Genomic DNA, 15,984 nt, shown 5'->3' with positions numbered 1-15,984 from the left:
GGCTGAAAGCCCCCACAAGCCATGTGTGGCTGACACTGATGTAAGAGGGTGATGCTGGTCATAGGCAATGTGATGTCTGTGGAATTGCTCATACGGCCTGAAGAAAGGTGTTTATTTCCTCATCAGCTTCAGCAGGGCAGAAGGCTCCTTGTGGTCCATGGTAGGCCTTGAAATGTACTTTGAATACCACTTGAAACACCCGAGCGTCTCAGCTCAACTCCTTCCATTTTGCACACTTATTTTTCCTTTCTTTGCTTTGGCAGCGATCATACCTGGATTATGAAATAATCTTTTTAAAAGTCTTTTACTCTTAACCCTTTTAGCGCTCTGAAAAATACTGTTTTAGAAACTAAGAAGTCAACATTCTAATCCCAGCTCTTCTATTTAAAAGTAGCCATAGTTTCTTGAACAAATCAGTTATTCTGTCTCGTATTCAACTTCATGTGTATAATAAAATTGAACTAATACTGTATAATATTTCTCCTAAATTTGATTCCGTAATCTCAGATGTGTGTTTCCATAGGCTCTTCATCACCTGATCAGATGATGCCTTCACTTGTTCGTCAAGTTTGGGTGCTTAGTCACTCAGTTGTGTCTTACTTTTTGCAACCCCATAGACTGTAGCTTGCCAGGCTCCTCTGTCCATGGAATTTTCCGGACAAGAATAGTGGAGCCTGTTGCCATTTTCTCCTCCAGGGGATCTTCCCCACCCAGGGATGAAACCCGCATTTCATGCGTCTCCCGCATTGGCAGGTGGATTCTTCACCACTGTGGCACCTAGGAGGCCTGCTCCTCAAGTTTAGAGCTGTACAAATTAAAGAAACAGGAATGACTGTTGATGTCCAGGAATCCTGGTGGATAATAGGTACCCAGACCATGTTGAATGAATGAATAATAAAGGAGCATACCTACCTCTCTTAACTTTCTTCTTATACCTGCCTTGTGTTTTAGAAATACATAAGACTTATATAAGATTCAGTCTTTCTGGTGCTGTTTTGTGGCCCAGTTTAAAAATATTCATTGAGTGTCAATATGGTAGATACAAGAGATCTGATAATGAACAGTCAATGCTTAGTTCTTTTCTCTAAGGAGTTTATTTACCCTTGTGGTTGGGGGAACCAGTTGGTAATCTGAACATTTCAAGTTATGTCTTAAGTATGATATCAAGGTTTGAATCTCTAAAGTAAAGTGTCTGGTATCTTGCACTTCAAAAATAATACAAATGCCTCCTCCATTAAGGCTTTTTGGATTGTCCTTCAGTAGAATGCCTATACATAAGTCCATGTTTGAAACATTATGAGAGCATTTATACTATGTATTGATACTTTTTTCCCTCCTTTTCTAGATTGCATACTGCTTGAGTGTAAGAGGCCTTGTTTTACATTTGCATTCATGAAAAACATATAGCACTCTGTTAATTAAATGCACTCTATTAGGCAAAGCTGAATGGTTGCCTTTCTAAGAAACTTCATTTTATGAGATACTGTGTTATTCAAATTATTGTTTTAGAGTGAAAAAAAAGTTGTCAGCTAAAGCATTTGACTTGTAAGCAACTTTGGTATTTGTGGAACCTCAATAGCATTAAGTCAGTCTAGATTTGATTACAAGTAGCTAAGCTAAGGAGAAGGAAATGGCAACCCACTCCAGTGTTCTTGCCTGGAGAATCCCAGGGAAGGGGGAGCCTGGTGGGCTTCCGTCTATGGGATCACACAGAGTCGGACACGACTGAAGTGACTTAGCAGCAGCAGCAGCAGCTAAGCTAAGCTAGACTGAAATTGAAGAGAGTAGGGAAAACCACTAGACAATTCAGATATGACCTAAATCAAATCCCTTATGATTATACAGTGGAAGTGAGAAATAGATTTAAGGGACTAGATCTGATAGATAGAGTGCCTGATGAACTCTGGACGGAGGTTCGTGACATTGTAGAGGAGACAGGGACCAAAACCATCCCCATGGAAAAGAAATGCAAAAAAGCAAAATGGCTGTCTGAGGAGGCCTTACAAATAGCTGTGAAAAGAAGAGAAGCGAAAAGCAAAGGAGATAAGGAAAGATATAAGCATCTGAATGCCGAGTTCCAAAGAATAGCAAGCAGAGATAAGAAAGCCTTCCTCAGTGATCAATGCAAAGAAATAGAGGAAAACAACAGAATAGGAAAAACAAGAGATCTCTTCAAGAAAATTAGAGATTCCAAGGGAACATTTCATGCAAAGATGGGCTCGATAAAGGACAGAAATGGTATGGACCTAACAGAAGCAGAAGATATTAAGAAGAGGTGGCAAGAATACACAGAAGAACTGTACAAAAAAGATCTTCATGACCAAGATAGTCACGATAACGTGATCACTGACCTAGAGCCAGACATCTTGGAATGTGAAGTCAAGTGGGCCTTAGAAAGCATCACTACGAACAAAGCTAGTGGAGGTGATGGAATTCCAGTTCCAATTGAGCTATTTCAAATCTTGAAAGATGATGCTGTGAAAGTGCTGCACTCAATATGCCAGCAAATTTGGAAAACTCAGCAGTGGCCACAGGACTGGAAAAGGTCAGTTTTCATCTCAATCCCAAAGAAAGGCAATGCCAAAGAATGCTCAAACTACCACACAGTTGCACTCATCTCACACGCTAGTAAAGTCATGCTCAAAATTCTCGAAGCTAGGCTTCAGCAATATGTAAACCGTGAACTCCCAGATGTTCAAGCAGGTTTTAGAAAAGGCCAAGGAACCAGAGATCAAATCGCCAACATCCGCTGGATCATGGAGAAAGCAAGAGAGTTCCAGAAGAACATCTATTTCTGCTTCGTTGACTATGCCAAAGCCTTTGACTGTGTGGATCACAATAAACTGTGGAAAATTCTGAAAGAGATGGGAATCCCAGACCACCTGACCTGCCTCTTGAGAAACCTGTATGCAGGTCAGGAAGCAACAGTCAGAACTGTACATGGGACAACAGACTGGTTCCAAATAGGAAAAGGAGTACGTCAAGGCTGTATATTGTCACCCTCCTTATTTAACTTATATGCAGAGTACATCATGAGGAATGCTGGGCTGGAAGAAGCACAAGCTGGAATCAAGATTGCTGGGAGAAATATCAATAACCTCAGATATGCAGATGACACTACCCTTATGGCAGAAAGTGAAGAGGAACTCAAAAGCCTCTTGATGAAAGTGAAAGAGGAGAGTGAAAAGGTTGGCTTGAAGCTCAAATTTCAGAAAACAAAAATCATGGCATCTGGTCCCATCACTTCATGGGAAGTAGATGGAAAACCAGTGGAGATGGTGTTAGACTTTGGTTTTTTGGGCTCCAAAATCACTGCAGATGCTGATTGCAGCCATGAAATTAAAAGACGCTTACTCCTTGGAAGGAAAGTTATGACCAACCTAGATAGTATATTAAAAAGCAGAGACATTACTTTGCCAACAAAGATCTGTCTAGTCAAGGCTATGGTTTTTCCCGTGGTCGTGTATGGATCTGAGAGTTGGACTGTGAAGAAAGCTGATCACTGAAGAATTGATGCTTTTGAACTGTGGTGCTGGAGAAGACTCTTGAGAGTGCCTTGGACTGCAAGGAGATCCAACCAGTCCATTCTAAAGGAGATCAGTCCTGGGTGTTCATTGGAAGGACTGATGCTAAAGCTGAAACTGCAATACTTTGGCCACCTCATGCGACGAGTTGACTCACTGGAAAAGATTCTGATGCTGGGAAAGGTTGAGGGCGGGAGGAGAAGGGGACGACAGAGAATGAGATGGCTGGATGGCATCACCGACTCGATGCACATGAGTTTGAGTGAACTCCGGGAGTTGGTGATAGACAGGGAGGCCTGGCGTGCTGTGATTCATGGGGTTGCAGAGAGTCGGACACGACTGAGCGACTGAACTGAACTGAACTGAAGCTAGTTTTATGAATCTGGTCTTTTTTTGTGTGTGTGTGATTGTTGCTGGGACTCTGTCATTATTAATCACCTGCATTACTCATAATGGAGGTCAGCAAAGCTCAAGGACTCAGAATGGTTTTGTGACTATACTGTCCAGTTTATTTCCCCTAAGGACTGGTTCTGTAATGATACTTCCCAGTGGTGATATTATAAACCAAAAAGATCCAATGTCACAAGAATTTGGGGTATCAGATGGCCAATAATACCCATGATAATTCTTCTTTTTTGTTTTCTATAGTGAACTTATTTCTCCTTGTTTTCACATTTAAGTTTGAAAAAATTAAAAAGCCCCATTTAGCATGGTGCTGCTCTTGCTCATACAACCCAAACTCCTCTCCCATCTCCACTGACAGGTAGAACCAAGACATGTTTATTTCCTGCTTCCAGTCTGTTTGGTGATTTCCAATCTATGCCTCCTCTGATTCAGCAAGATGGGAGATTACAGTGTTTTCTTAGTCTGTGGACCAGAGTTTAAGTATAACTGCTAACAACGTGCACCTATAAAACAGTGGAGAATAGAGATAGGGACGGAAAAAAATAGTTGAAATATCTAAGTATCTACATTACAGAGCAAGGAACAGGATATTGACAGGTACTGTAGTCTGCCGCTTAATGCCTGGAAACAAGACTGTCGTTTCCATTAATCCTTTTTTCCTGGATAGCTATCCTGTGTTCCTTTTACCTTCTCATTGTACCTCGGCTGTGGGGTAACCCGGACTTTCAAACCCGGGTCCTTGTTGCTTCTGCTCACATGTTATATCATACTAACTTTTCTGATCGAAGACGGCAGTATTAGCTAGTTCCCTCCAGCTCATTTCCCAAGGTTTGTTTACACTTCTCCCTCTGACTTTGCCCTGGGCACACTTTTACTTCACCTTGATAATGACCTCAGTGGACATTGTGCTACCCTGGCCCCAAGTGGCCCCATGGAGTCTCGGCTTCCACTCAGGTGGAGCCACGGTTACACTCCTTACTTGAATGTTGTTTCTAAATCATCTCAAGGGATGGAAGAAAGTTTGCAAATGGGTAATTAGATGTAAATGTGAACTATTTCTCTTCACTTTCGCACCCTAGGTCCTAAATCTGAGTTTTCTTCGTGGATATGAGTGAAGCAGCCCCAGAGAGTGGTGGGTCTTTGCGAGCATAAAGGTTCTATGGGATCACACTTCAGCTTCCCAAGATATTGTCTCTTCAGATAAAGGAGTACTGGCAGACCAAGGAATTCTTGGTCTTTGGAAGCTCTGTTTAATATATATATGTATATTTTTTTTTTCTCTGTTAAATTGAGTATCTTGATCAGAAGCACTGGTGGGTAGGATGATTGTGATTGATAAATGGATTCAGAAGCCGGTGGGATCATGGGGGGAGGACAGTAGAAGAAGCAGTGCAAAATCCATAATGCTGCTATTTCAGTCAATATAAAATTCTACCTCTGCCAAGATGGAAGGGCTCTAATTGTCTTGCCGCTGAGTGACTGGCTCATAAGCCCCAAGAATGGTGCCATATTGTGTATTTACTTTTGATTGCTGTTGGCTGCCAACTGGTGCATGGCATTGTCAGTAATCATGTTAATCTGAGGAAGGGGAAGTCTGTGTTGGCAAGCCTATATGTAGTTTTTAATTCTTAAACCATTCCTGGTTGTTTATTCCATTGAACAAGTACTGCAGAAGTTGGAGTGAGAGGCAGGTTGCCTAACATACAAAATCTAGAAGGAGGTACATCAACAAGACAGTGAAAGTGTTTGTCACTCAGTCGTGCCTGACTCTTTGCAACCCCACAGACGGTAACCCACCATCAGGCTCTTCTGTCCTTGGAATTCTCTAGGCGAGAATACGGGAGTGGGTGGCCATGTCTTCCTCCAAGGGATCTTCCCGACCCAGGAGTTGAACCCAGGTGTCCTGCATTGCAGGCAGATTCTTTACTGTCTGAGCCACCAAGGAAGAACCTGTCAACAAGATAACAGAACACCTAATATGTAGCAGCAACTCAAGTCACTGGGTCACCTAGTATATCACTGTTTACTTTTTATCCAAGAATCAGTAGTAAGACTAGAACTATTCCTCAAAAGGTAATATTGGCTTGACAAAGAGCATCATTTTGCTCAATGAATCTGAGGGACTTCTGTTGTTGTTTTCCTCGTTGACCTTGCCACTAGTTTTATACAGAACCCTGAAATTCCATAGGTTCTGGAGTTACCATTGGATCAAGCAGGCCATTGAAGCCAAGTTGTAGAACTGCTTGTGCCACCACTTGAACTAGCAGGATAGTCTTTTCTGTTGGGGAGTTGAAGCCAAAGCCAGCAACCTTTTAGGGCATTCAGTAAAATCGATTGGAGCCACATAAAAAGTCTGACTAAGCCGTATTTTCCCGTTTGTATTTGAGACTGCAAAGAAAAGCAAATTTTCATTTACTCTGCAGGAGTATATCAGTGATCCATAATGGATCAATGGGCCAAGATTCTTCACTAAGGAGACAGGTCTCTACATTAATTTATCTTTTCTGCTGGCATACTTCCATCCTTCCAAGGCACCTAAGAGAACATGTGGCTTCTCATTTTGCAGATTTTAAAAGCACGTGTAAGCAGTGTATTGGACTTGTGTAGTGTCCTGTAGGAGGAAAGGATCAATAATCTTGACACTTGACTTGTATAGTGATAAAGAGGGTGTATAACCCTAAGATAAGACATTGAAGGCTTGCCACCCACCCCATCCAGCTGAAAGCATACTCCTCTTGTTTTCTATTTTTTAGAATAGAGCAAAAAGTGTTTATGGTATCAAAAGGTTTGTACAAGGTGCCAATGATGTGTTCTAGCAAATAGATCACATTTTGAGCAGCATCGCATTTGGAGTCACCATTTAAAGAAGCCTCTGCTAGCCACCATTACTGTTAATGTTTGCCTTCCCCATCCTCTGGACAGGCCAGTCAAATCGGAGTAGGAGAGGCTTCACAGCTCTCAGATTGTCAGGTCTTCCTGACATTTCTGGGCAGTGCACAAGAAGAGGTATGGCTGATAGTCTTCCGTTTTGTTGAAATGTAGAGCCCTGGAGCTCCCAGTTATGTCCTCCTTTGCATATGAGTCCTTTCTCAGGGAGAAAGAATGAAAACTGGGGTTGCTGAGTGTATCTGTTTACAAAAACCAGGGAAATAACCATTTGGTGGACTTAGGCTCCCTCCCACTGGGTCTATCAGAAGCATGTCTGCTTAATTTCTTTTTAATGGCCAAACGATTATATATAGCGTTCATGCGTTAAAATTATTTATCCTTTCTAGGATTGACACTTTTCAGTCTTTTTTTCTTTTTTGTTTTTTGCTATTCATGTTTTCAGTGAATATTATTAAAGGTCCTGGTCCTGGCCTAGTTTTGCATTGGCTTGTCTGACCTTTCCTGTTACTTCTGATTCTTTCTACATGATGGGCAGTACTCCTCCCTATGTCTTTACCTTTATGAAGACTTTTGCTTATGATTATGTTATCATCTGCTTATTTTTCTTGACTTTTTCCAATCTGATATATGAAAAGTTGATTGCCAGTGAAGTTGAACTTCTCATATGTTTATTTGCTTGTCATTATTTTAAGATGATACCTTTTACCTTTTTTTCATGGGACTATTTTTATATTTCCAACTTACAGTTTTTTTCTATATTAAGAATATTAACCCCTTTACTCATCATATGTGGAAGGCATTTTCTCCCATGTACACACACACATGTTATTGTGTGGATTTCTAATAAAGATACATATTTTTCACAGAGCATTTAAAATTTTTGTGTATTTGTTGCCAGTTTTATAATATTTTCCTTCATAGTTCTTAGTTTTGTATTATACGTGGATAATATTTTGTACCTGTGCCAATTGTGTAATAAGTACATTTTTATATTTTTATGTAGCAGTTTAATAGTTTCCACTTTTAATGTTTAAATTATTAATTTTTTACAGATTTATTTTGCTTCATGAGGTAACATTGAGCTCGCTGCTTTAACCCCCAAATGGTTGGTCAGTTTTCCTCATGTCATTGATTGAGCAGTCTTTTTTTTCACTTACTATGGCCTTTTTAAAAGACAAGAATCCTCTTGAAATAATGACAAATGCCTGCATCAGTTTGTCTTACCGGCGTACTTTTTTCTAAAGTGAAAGCTTTAAACCCCTATAAGGTAGCCTAGGAGAATCTGCTGAGGTTGAGAAGGAAATATATAACTTATTGTACAAAGCAGCCATAAGTTTAAAACAGCAAACAAAGTTTCTCACCTCACAAAAGAAAACATCTATTACCAAAAAAAAAAGCAAAAAGAAATTCCTTTGTAGCTAGCTGAATGGTTAACAGTTGCTATATGTTTCCTCTCCAGTATTTATATTTTCCATCTTTGACTTGAAAGCAATATTCATTACATCATCCTGAGTGAACAAAAGTAATCCTGTGTTTTGGAATACAGTCATTCCCTTGATCCCATAAATAAACAATGACTTTTTAAAAGCATTTAAGCTATATAAATAAACGACTTCTTTTAAATGAAAAAGAATGGGTGGGTTGGATCATTTTTCCCTAGTTCTTGGAAATGTGAAAGTTCTTTACTTTGAGATGGATTTTCAACTTACCTCTGCTTGCCATTTTATTTGTGTACATAAATGCATAAAACTAGAACCTTCCCCTTTGTAAAGAGCTTTTTTTTTAATTACTGTTATTACAGTGGTAGACTTCTGAATGGTGAACTTAGCATGAAATATTTAAAACCTACAGAAGAATAGAAGTATAGTACAGTGATCTTTTTATATACACTTTACCTGGGTTCACCAATTGTTGACATTTTTCAATTTTTGTTCAGTCTTTCTCTCTCCAGATTCAATTCAAGTTTCTCTAGTTGTCTCTACAACTTTTTAAAAATAGTTTTTGTAGGTATTTTTTTTTTCCCTGAATCAGAAGCCAGTCAAAAATTGTCAGCTGGGTGTTTTAGTATTTTATGTTTTTAATTTAGAAAGTATTTTGTGTTTTTAATTTAGAAAGCTTTCCTGCTTTTACATATTTTTTTTCTTTTGTGACATTGATATTTTAAGAAGTACAGATCAGTTGTTTTGTAGATTTTCACATAATCTAGATTGGTGTGATTTCTTTCTCATGATTGTGTGTGGTGTGTGCTCAGTTGCTCATAGATTCCAGTTAAATATTTTGGCAAGAAAAATATATAGGTCGTTTTGTGACTTTCTTGTTGGATCGTGTCAGGAGGCTGATAATTCTAGTTTGTACGATTGGTGATCCTAAATTTGGTCATTTGTTTTAAGCAACAGATTAATCTTCTATAAAGTTAGCCCAAGATAATGACATGTATGTGATGATAATTTGAGGTTGTGCGAGTATTCCCATGGTTTTAACATCCTTTGATTCTTGCTTGAATTGTTTATTACATAGACAGTTGAAAAATGGTTATTCTAATTTTGTTATTCCTCCTTCGTTTATTAACTGTAATTCATTCACTTTATATCCCAGTGAATCATATTTTCCTCACAGTTTTTGTGCCAGTAGAATTTACATGACAGTCCATGTTCCATTGTACCAAATGTGCTGATGGAATAGGGAAGAAGATATTTTTAGATCGTAGTTAGTTTCACATATTAAGGCACCCACACAATACATTGTCAGTAATTAGATTTGAATAAACCATTGATTTTTTTCTCAACTAATATTTTCTATATTTGTCTCTTTGTTTTTCCTGTATTTTTCTAACTGTCCTATTGATTGTGTTAATTTCTAACTTAATTTCTAATGGCCTAACATTTGTAATAATTACTATCCATTTACTTTCTATCATAATAGCTGCGGAAATACAGAGGACTCTGAGTCAACTTGGAACACCTCAAGATTCACCTGAATTGAGGCAACAGCTGTAAGTATTTAGTTAAATATCAAAAAGTAAATAAAGAGGGAAAACCACTTATTGTTATGTTCATTTGATAGTGTGTAGTGTTATATTTATTGGAGAAAACAATGAAAAATTAATGAGGTTTTTCTGCTGCCTCTTTTGTACTCAGATTTTGTGTAAGTTTTTCCCTGTCCAAAGTGGGCAGCTCTTTTTCTTTATTTTAAAGATCTGGCTTTCTCTATCAAAGCAGAACTTCTTTGGTTACCTAATATTTTTTAATAGGTTGTTTTTGATGGCTTTAGAAAAACAGTACTCTAAGCTTCCCCCTGTGTGAGTCAATTCTCATAGCTAACAATCCTGTGATGATTTTTATTTATTTCGCTTAGATTTCATTGTACATCCAGTATAAACTATGCCCCCCAAAAGTTTATCTTTACATCCTTGAATTTCAGAAAGCGTTCAGTTCAGTTCAGTCGCTCAGTCCTGTCCGACTCTTTGTGACCCCTTGAATCACAGAACGCCAGGCCTCCCTGTCCATCACCAACTCCCAGAGTTCACTCAAACTCATGTCCATCGAGTCGGTGATGCCATCCAGCCATCTCATTCTCTGTCGTCCCCTTCTCCTCCCACCCCCAATCCTTCCCAGCATCAGAGTCTTTTCCAGTGAGTCTACTCTTCGCATGAGGTGGCCAAAGTATTGCAGTTTCAGCTTTAGCATCAGTCCTTCCAATGTACACCCAGGATTGATCTCCTTTATAAGCCTCTGTTTAAAAAATAAAAGATATAATCAAGTAATGTACTTACATAGTTGAGTAAATGAATATGCTATAGAACAACAGCAACAATACTTTGTGGTTTTACAGATTTTACAGTGTGTTTTTACACCTTTTCTCATCTGAACCTTATAAAATCATAGTGAGCTAGATAGATCAAAAGAACTATTTCCATTTTACTTATAAGGAAAACATTTCTGTTTGGGGATTGATGGTTTGCCCAACAATATTCTAAACCTGAATCATTTTTAAATGTTAATTTAGCACTATTGACAGCTACAAATTTCAAGTAGTATATATGTAATAAATGAAATGCCAAACATTAGCTGCAGAAGGAAAAGTTGCAAAAAAGAAGAAATTAAAAGATAGGTAATAATAATTCGTATTTTTTGTGAAGTACAGTTTGAGGAATTTATATAGTCTTTTATTGTATTTTTCTGCAGTGGAAGAAACCAGGGGGATAAACATGTCCCAAATATACATAATAAACCATCATTTATTAAAATAAAGTAAAACAGAATAGAAGCCATAGTCCTTAATAGTTAACAATATTTTGCTAAGGTTAAGAGTGGAGATTCTGAATATGTTCAGTTCAGTTCAGTTCAGTTCATTCGCTCAGTCGTGTCCAACTCTCCGCGACCCCATGAATCACAGCACACCAGGCCTCCCTGTCCATCACCAACTCCCGGAGTTCACTCAAACTCATGTCCACAGAGTCAGTGATGCCATCCAGCCATCTCATTCTCGGTCGTCCCCTTCTCCTCCCGCCCCCAACCCTTCCCAGCATCAGAGTCTTTTCCAGTGAGTCAACTTGTCGCATAAGGTGGCCAAAGTATTGCAGTTTCAGCTTCAGCATCAGTCCTTCCAATGAAACCCAGGATCGATCTCCCTTAGAATGGACTGGTTGGATCTCCTTGCGGTACAAGGGACTCTCAAGAGTCTTCTCCAACACCACAGTTTAAAAGCATCAATTCTTCGGCGATCAGCTTTCTTCACAGTCCAACTCTCACATCCATACATGATCACGGGAAAAACCATAGCCTTGACTAGATGGACCTTTGTTGGCAAAGTAATGTCTCTGCTTTTTAATATAGACATCATTAAAGTCTTCTTTTTATAATTAATTATATTGCTTTTCATAAAGATTTATAAAAGGCATATAAATATAGGGCATTTGGTAAACAAATATAAGTGCGGTATAATTCCTCATCAGTCAAATATATACTAAAAGATATTATCATATGCTACTGCTGCCGCTAAGTCACTTCAGTTGTGTCTGATTCTGTGCGACCCAAATAGACGGCAGCCCACCAGGCTCCCCCATCCCTGGGATTCTCCAGCAAGTACACTGGAGTGGGTTGCCATTTTCTTCTCCAGTGCATGAAACTGAAAGTGAAGTCACTCAGTGGTGCCCTACTCTTAGCGACCCCATGAACTGCAGCCTACCAGGCTCCTCCATCCATGGGATTTTCCAGGCAAGAGTACTGGAGTGGGGGCCATTTCCTTCTCCAATATTATCATATGCTGCTAAGTCACTTCAGTCGTGTCCGACTCTGTGTGACCCCATAGACGGAAGCCCACCAGGCTCCCCCGTCCCTGGGATTCTCCAGGCAAGAACACTGGAGTGGGTTGCCATTTCCTTCTCCAATGTGTGAAAGTGGAAAGTGAAAAGTGAAAGTGAAGTCGCTCAGTCGTGTCCGACCCTTAGCGACCCCACGGACTGCAGCCTACCAGGCTCCTCCATCCATGGGATTTTCTAGGCAAGAGTACTGGAGTGGCTTGCCATTGCCTTCTCCGAATATTATCATATAGTTTCTCATTATTTTAAAAGACCCTAAGTGTGACCAGTTTCCACAGTTTATTGTGATCCACACAGTCAAAGGCTTTGGCATAGTCAATGAAGCAGAAATAGATGGTTTTCTGGAACTCGCTTTCTCCATGATCCAGCGGATGTTGGCAATATGATCTCTGGTTCCTCGGCCTTTTCTAAAACTTGCTTGAACATCTGGAAGTTCACGGTTCACATACTGCTGAAGCCTAGCTTGGAGAATTTTGAGCATGACTTTACTAGCGTGTGAGATGAGTGCAATTGTGCGGTAGTTTGAGCATTCTTTGGCATTGCTTTTCTTTGGGATTGGAATGAAAACTGACCTTTTCCAGTCCTGTGGCCACTGCTGAGTTTTCCCAATTTGCTGGCGTATTGAGTGCAGCACTTTCACAGCATCATCTTTCAGGATTTGAAATAGCTCAACTGGAATTCCATCACCTCCACTAGCTTTGTTCGTAGTGATGCTTCCTAAGGCCCACTTGACTTCACATTCCAAGATGTCTGGCTCCAGGTGAGTGATCACGCCATCGTGATTATCTTAGTCATGAAGCTCTTTTTTGTACAGTTCTGTGTATTCTTGCCACCTCTTCTTAATATCTTCTGCTTCTGTTAGGTCCATACCATTTCTGTCCTTTATCAAGCCCATCTTTGCATGAAATATTCCCTTGATATCTCTAATTTTCTTGAAGAGATCTCTTGTTTTTCCTATTCTGTTGTTTTCCTCTATTTCTTTGCATTGATCGCTGAGGAAGGCTTTCTTATTTATCTCTCCTTGCTAATCTTTGGAACTCTGCATTCAGATGCTTATATCTTTCCTTTTCTCCTTTGCTTTTCACTTCTCTTCTTTTCACAGCTATTTGTAAGGCCTCCTCAGACAGCCATTTTGCTTTTTTGCATTTCTTTTCCATGGGAATGGTCTTGGTCCCTGGTTCCTGTACAATGTCACGAACCTCCGTCCAGAGTTCATCAGGCACTCTATCTATCAGATCTAGTCCCTTAAATCTATTTCTTACTTCCACTGTATAATCATAAGGGATTTGATTTAGGTCATATCTGAATGGTCTAGTGGTTTTTCCTACTTTCTTCAATTTAAGTCTGAATTTGGCAATAAGGAGTTCATGATCTGAGCCACAGTCAGATCCTGGTCTTGTTTTTGCTAACTGTATACAGCTTCTCCATCTTTGGCTGCAAGGAGTATAATCAGTCTGATTTCGGTGTTGACCATCTGGTGATGTCCATGTGTAGAGTCTTCTCTTGTGTTGTTGGAAGAGGGTGTTTGCTATGACCGGTGTGTTCTCTTGGCAAAACTCTATTAGCCTTTGCCCTGCTTCATTTCGTGCTCCAAGGCCAAATTTGCCTGTGACTCCAGGTGTTTCTTGACTTCCTACTGTTGCATTCCAGTCCCCTGTAACGAAAAGGACATCTTTTTTGGGTATTACTTCTAAAAGGTCTTGTAGGTTTTCGTAGAACCATTCTACTTCGGCTTCTTCAGCATTACTGGTTGGGGCATAGGCTTGGATTACTGTAATATTGAATGGTTTGCCTTGGAAACGAACAGAAATCATTCTGTCGTTTTTAAGATTGCATCCAAGTACTGCATTTCGGACTCTTGTTGACCATGATGGCTACTCCATTTCTTCTAAGGGATTCCTGCCCACAGTAGTAGATATAATGGTCATCTGAGTTAAATTCACCCAGTCCAGTCCATTTTAGTTCACTGATTCCTACTAGAATGTCTACGTTCACTCTTTTCATCTCCTGCTTGACGACTTCTAATTTGCCTTGCTTCATGGACCTAACATTCCAGGTTCCTATGCAATATTACTCTTTACAGCATCGGACCTTGCTTCTATGCCAAAGCCTTTGACTGTGTGGATCACAATAAACTGTGGAAAATTCTGAAAGAGATGGGAATACCAGACCACCTGACCTGCCTCTTGAGAAACCTGTATGCAGGTCAGAAAGCAAGAGTTTGAACTGGACATGGAACAACAGACTGGTTCCAAATAGGAAAAGGAGTACGTCAAGGTTGTATATTGTCACCCTGCTTATTTAACTTATATGCAGAGTACATCATGAGGAACACTGGGCTGGAAGAAGCACAAGCTGGAATCAAGATTGCGGGTAGAAATATCAGTCACCTCAGATATGCAGATGACACCACCCTTATGGCAGAAAGTGAAGAGGAACTCAAAAGCCTCTTGATGAAAGTGAAAGAGGAGAGTGAAAAGGTTGGCTTGAACCTCAACATTCAGAAAACAAAGATCATGGCATCTGGTCCCGTCACTTCATGGGAAATAGATGGGGAAACAGTGGAAACAGTGTCAGACTTTATTTTTGGGGCTCCAAAATCACTGCGGATGCTGATTGCAGCCATGAAATTAAAAGACGCTTACTCCTTGGAAGGAAAGTTATGACCAACCTAGTTAGTATATTAAAAAGCAGAGACGTTACTTTGCCAACCAAGGTCCGTCTAGTCAAGGCTATGGTTTTTCCCGTGGTCATGTGTGGATGTGAGAGTTGGACTGTGAAGAAAGCTGATCGCCGAAGAATTGATGCTTTTGAACTGTGGTGTTGGAGAAGACTCTTGAGAGTCCTTTGAACTGCATGGAGATCCAACTGGTCCATACTAAAGGAGATCAATCCTGGGTGTTCATTGGAAGGACTGATGCTAAAGCTGAAACTGCAATACTTTGGCCACCTCATGCGGCGAGTTTGATTCACTGGAAAAGACTCTGATGCTAGGAGGGATTGGGGGCAGGAGGAGACGGGGACGACAGAGAATGAGATGGCTGGATGGCATCACCGACTCGATGGATATAGTTTGAGTGAACCCCGGGAGTTGGTGATGGACAGGGAGGCCTAGCGTGCTGTGATTCATGGGGTCACAAAGAGTCGGACACGACTGAGTGACTGAACTGACTGAACTGAAGTGTGACCAATACACAGGAAACTCAAACAGGGGCTCTGTATCAACCTAGAGGGATGCGATGGGGAGGGAGATGGAAGGGGGTTTCAAAAGGCAGGGGATATATGTATACCTATGGCTGATTCATGTTGACGTTTGACAGAAAACAGCAAAATTCTGTAAAGCAATTGTTCTTCATTATAAAATAAATTAATTTTTTTAAAACAACAAAAATAGCAAAAGGCAAAAATAAATGAGAGAAATCACTGCAGATGCTGATTGCAGCCAGGAAATTAAAAGACGCATACTCCTTGGAAGGAAAGTTTTGACCAACCTAGATAGCATATTAAAAAGCAGAGACATTACTTTGCCAACAAAGGTCTGTCTAGTCAAGGCTACGGTTTTTCCCGTGGTCATGTATGGATGTGAGAGTTGGACTGTGAGGAAAGCTGATTGCTGAAGAATTGATGCTTTTGAACTGTGGTGCTGGAGAAGACTCTTGAGAGTGCCTTGGACTGCAAGGAGATCCAACCAGTCCATTCTAAAGGAGATCAGTCCTGGGTGTTCATTGGAAGGACTGATGCTGAAGCTGAAACTGCAATACTTTGGCCACCTCATGCGACAAGTTGACTCACTGGAAAAGACTCTGATGCTGGGAAGGATTGGGGGTGGAAGGAGACGGGGACAAC

At 40.2% G+C, this 15,984-nt stretch overlaps 1 protein-coding gene across 1 annotated transcript in view; it reads left to right on the top strand.

Moving 5' to 3' along the window:
• STX7 (syntaxin 7) overlaps positions 1–15,984 on the top strand; it is a 60,579-nt gene that overhangs the window by 31,928 nt on the left and 12,667 nt on the right. The window contains exon 3 of the mRNA XM_055433073.2: positions 9,741–9,810. Within this exon, the coding sequence (XP_055289048.1) occupies positions 9,741–9,810 (70 nt within the window). The remainder of the gene's footprint in view (positions 1–9,740; positions 9,811–15,984) is intronic.

Source organism: Moschus berezovskii, chromosome 10, assembly GCF_049115385.1.
Source record: "Moschus berezovskii isolate FMDL1 chromosome 10, NW_MosBer_1.0, whole genome shotgun sequence".
NCBI lineage: Eukaryota > Metazoa > Chordata > Mammalia > Artiodactyla > Moschidae > Moschus > Moschus berezovskii.
This window is presented reverse-complemented; position numbering and strand designations above follow the sequence as displayed.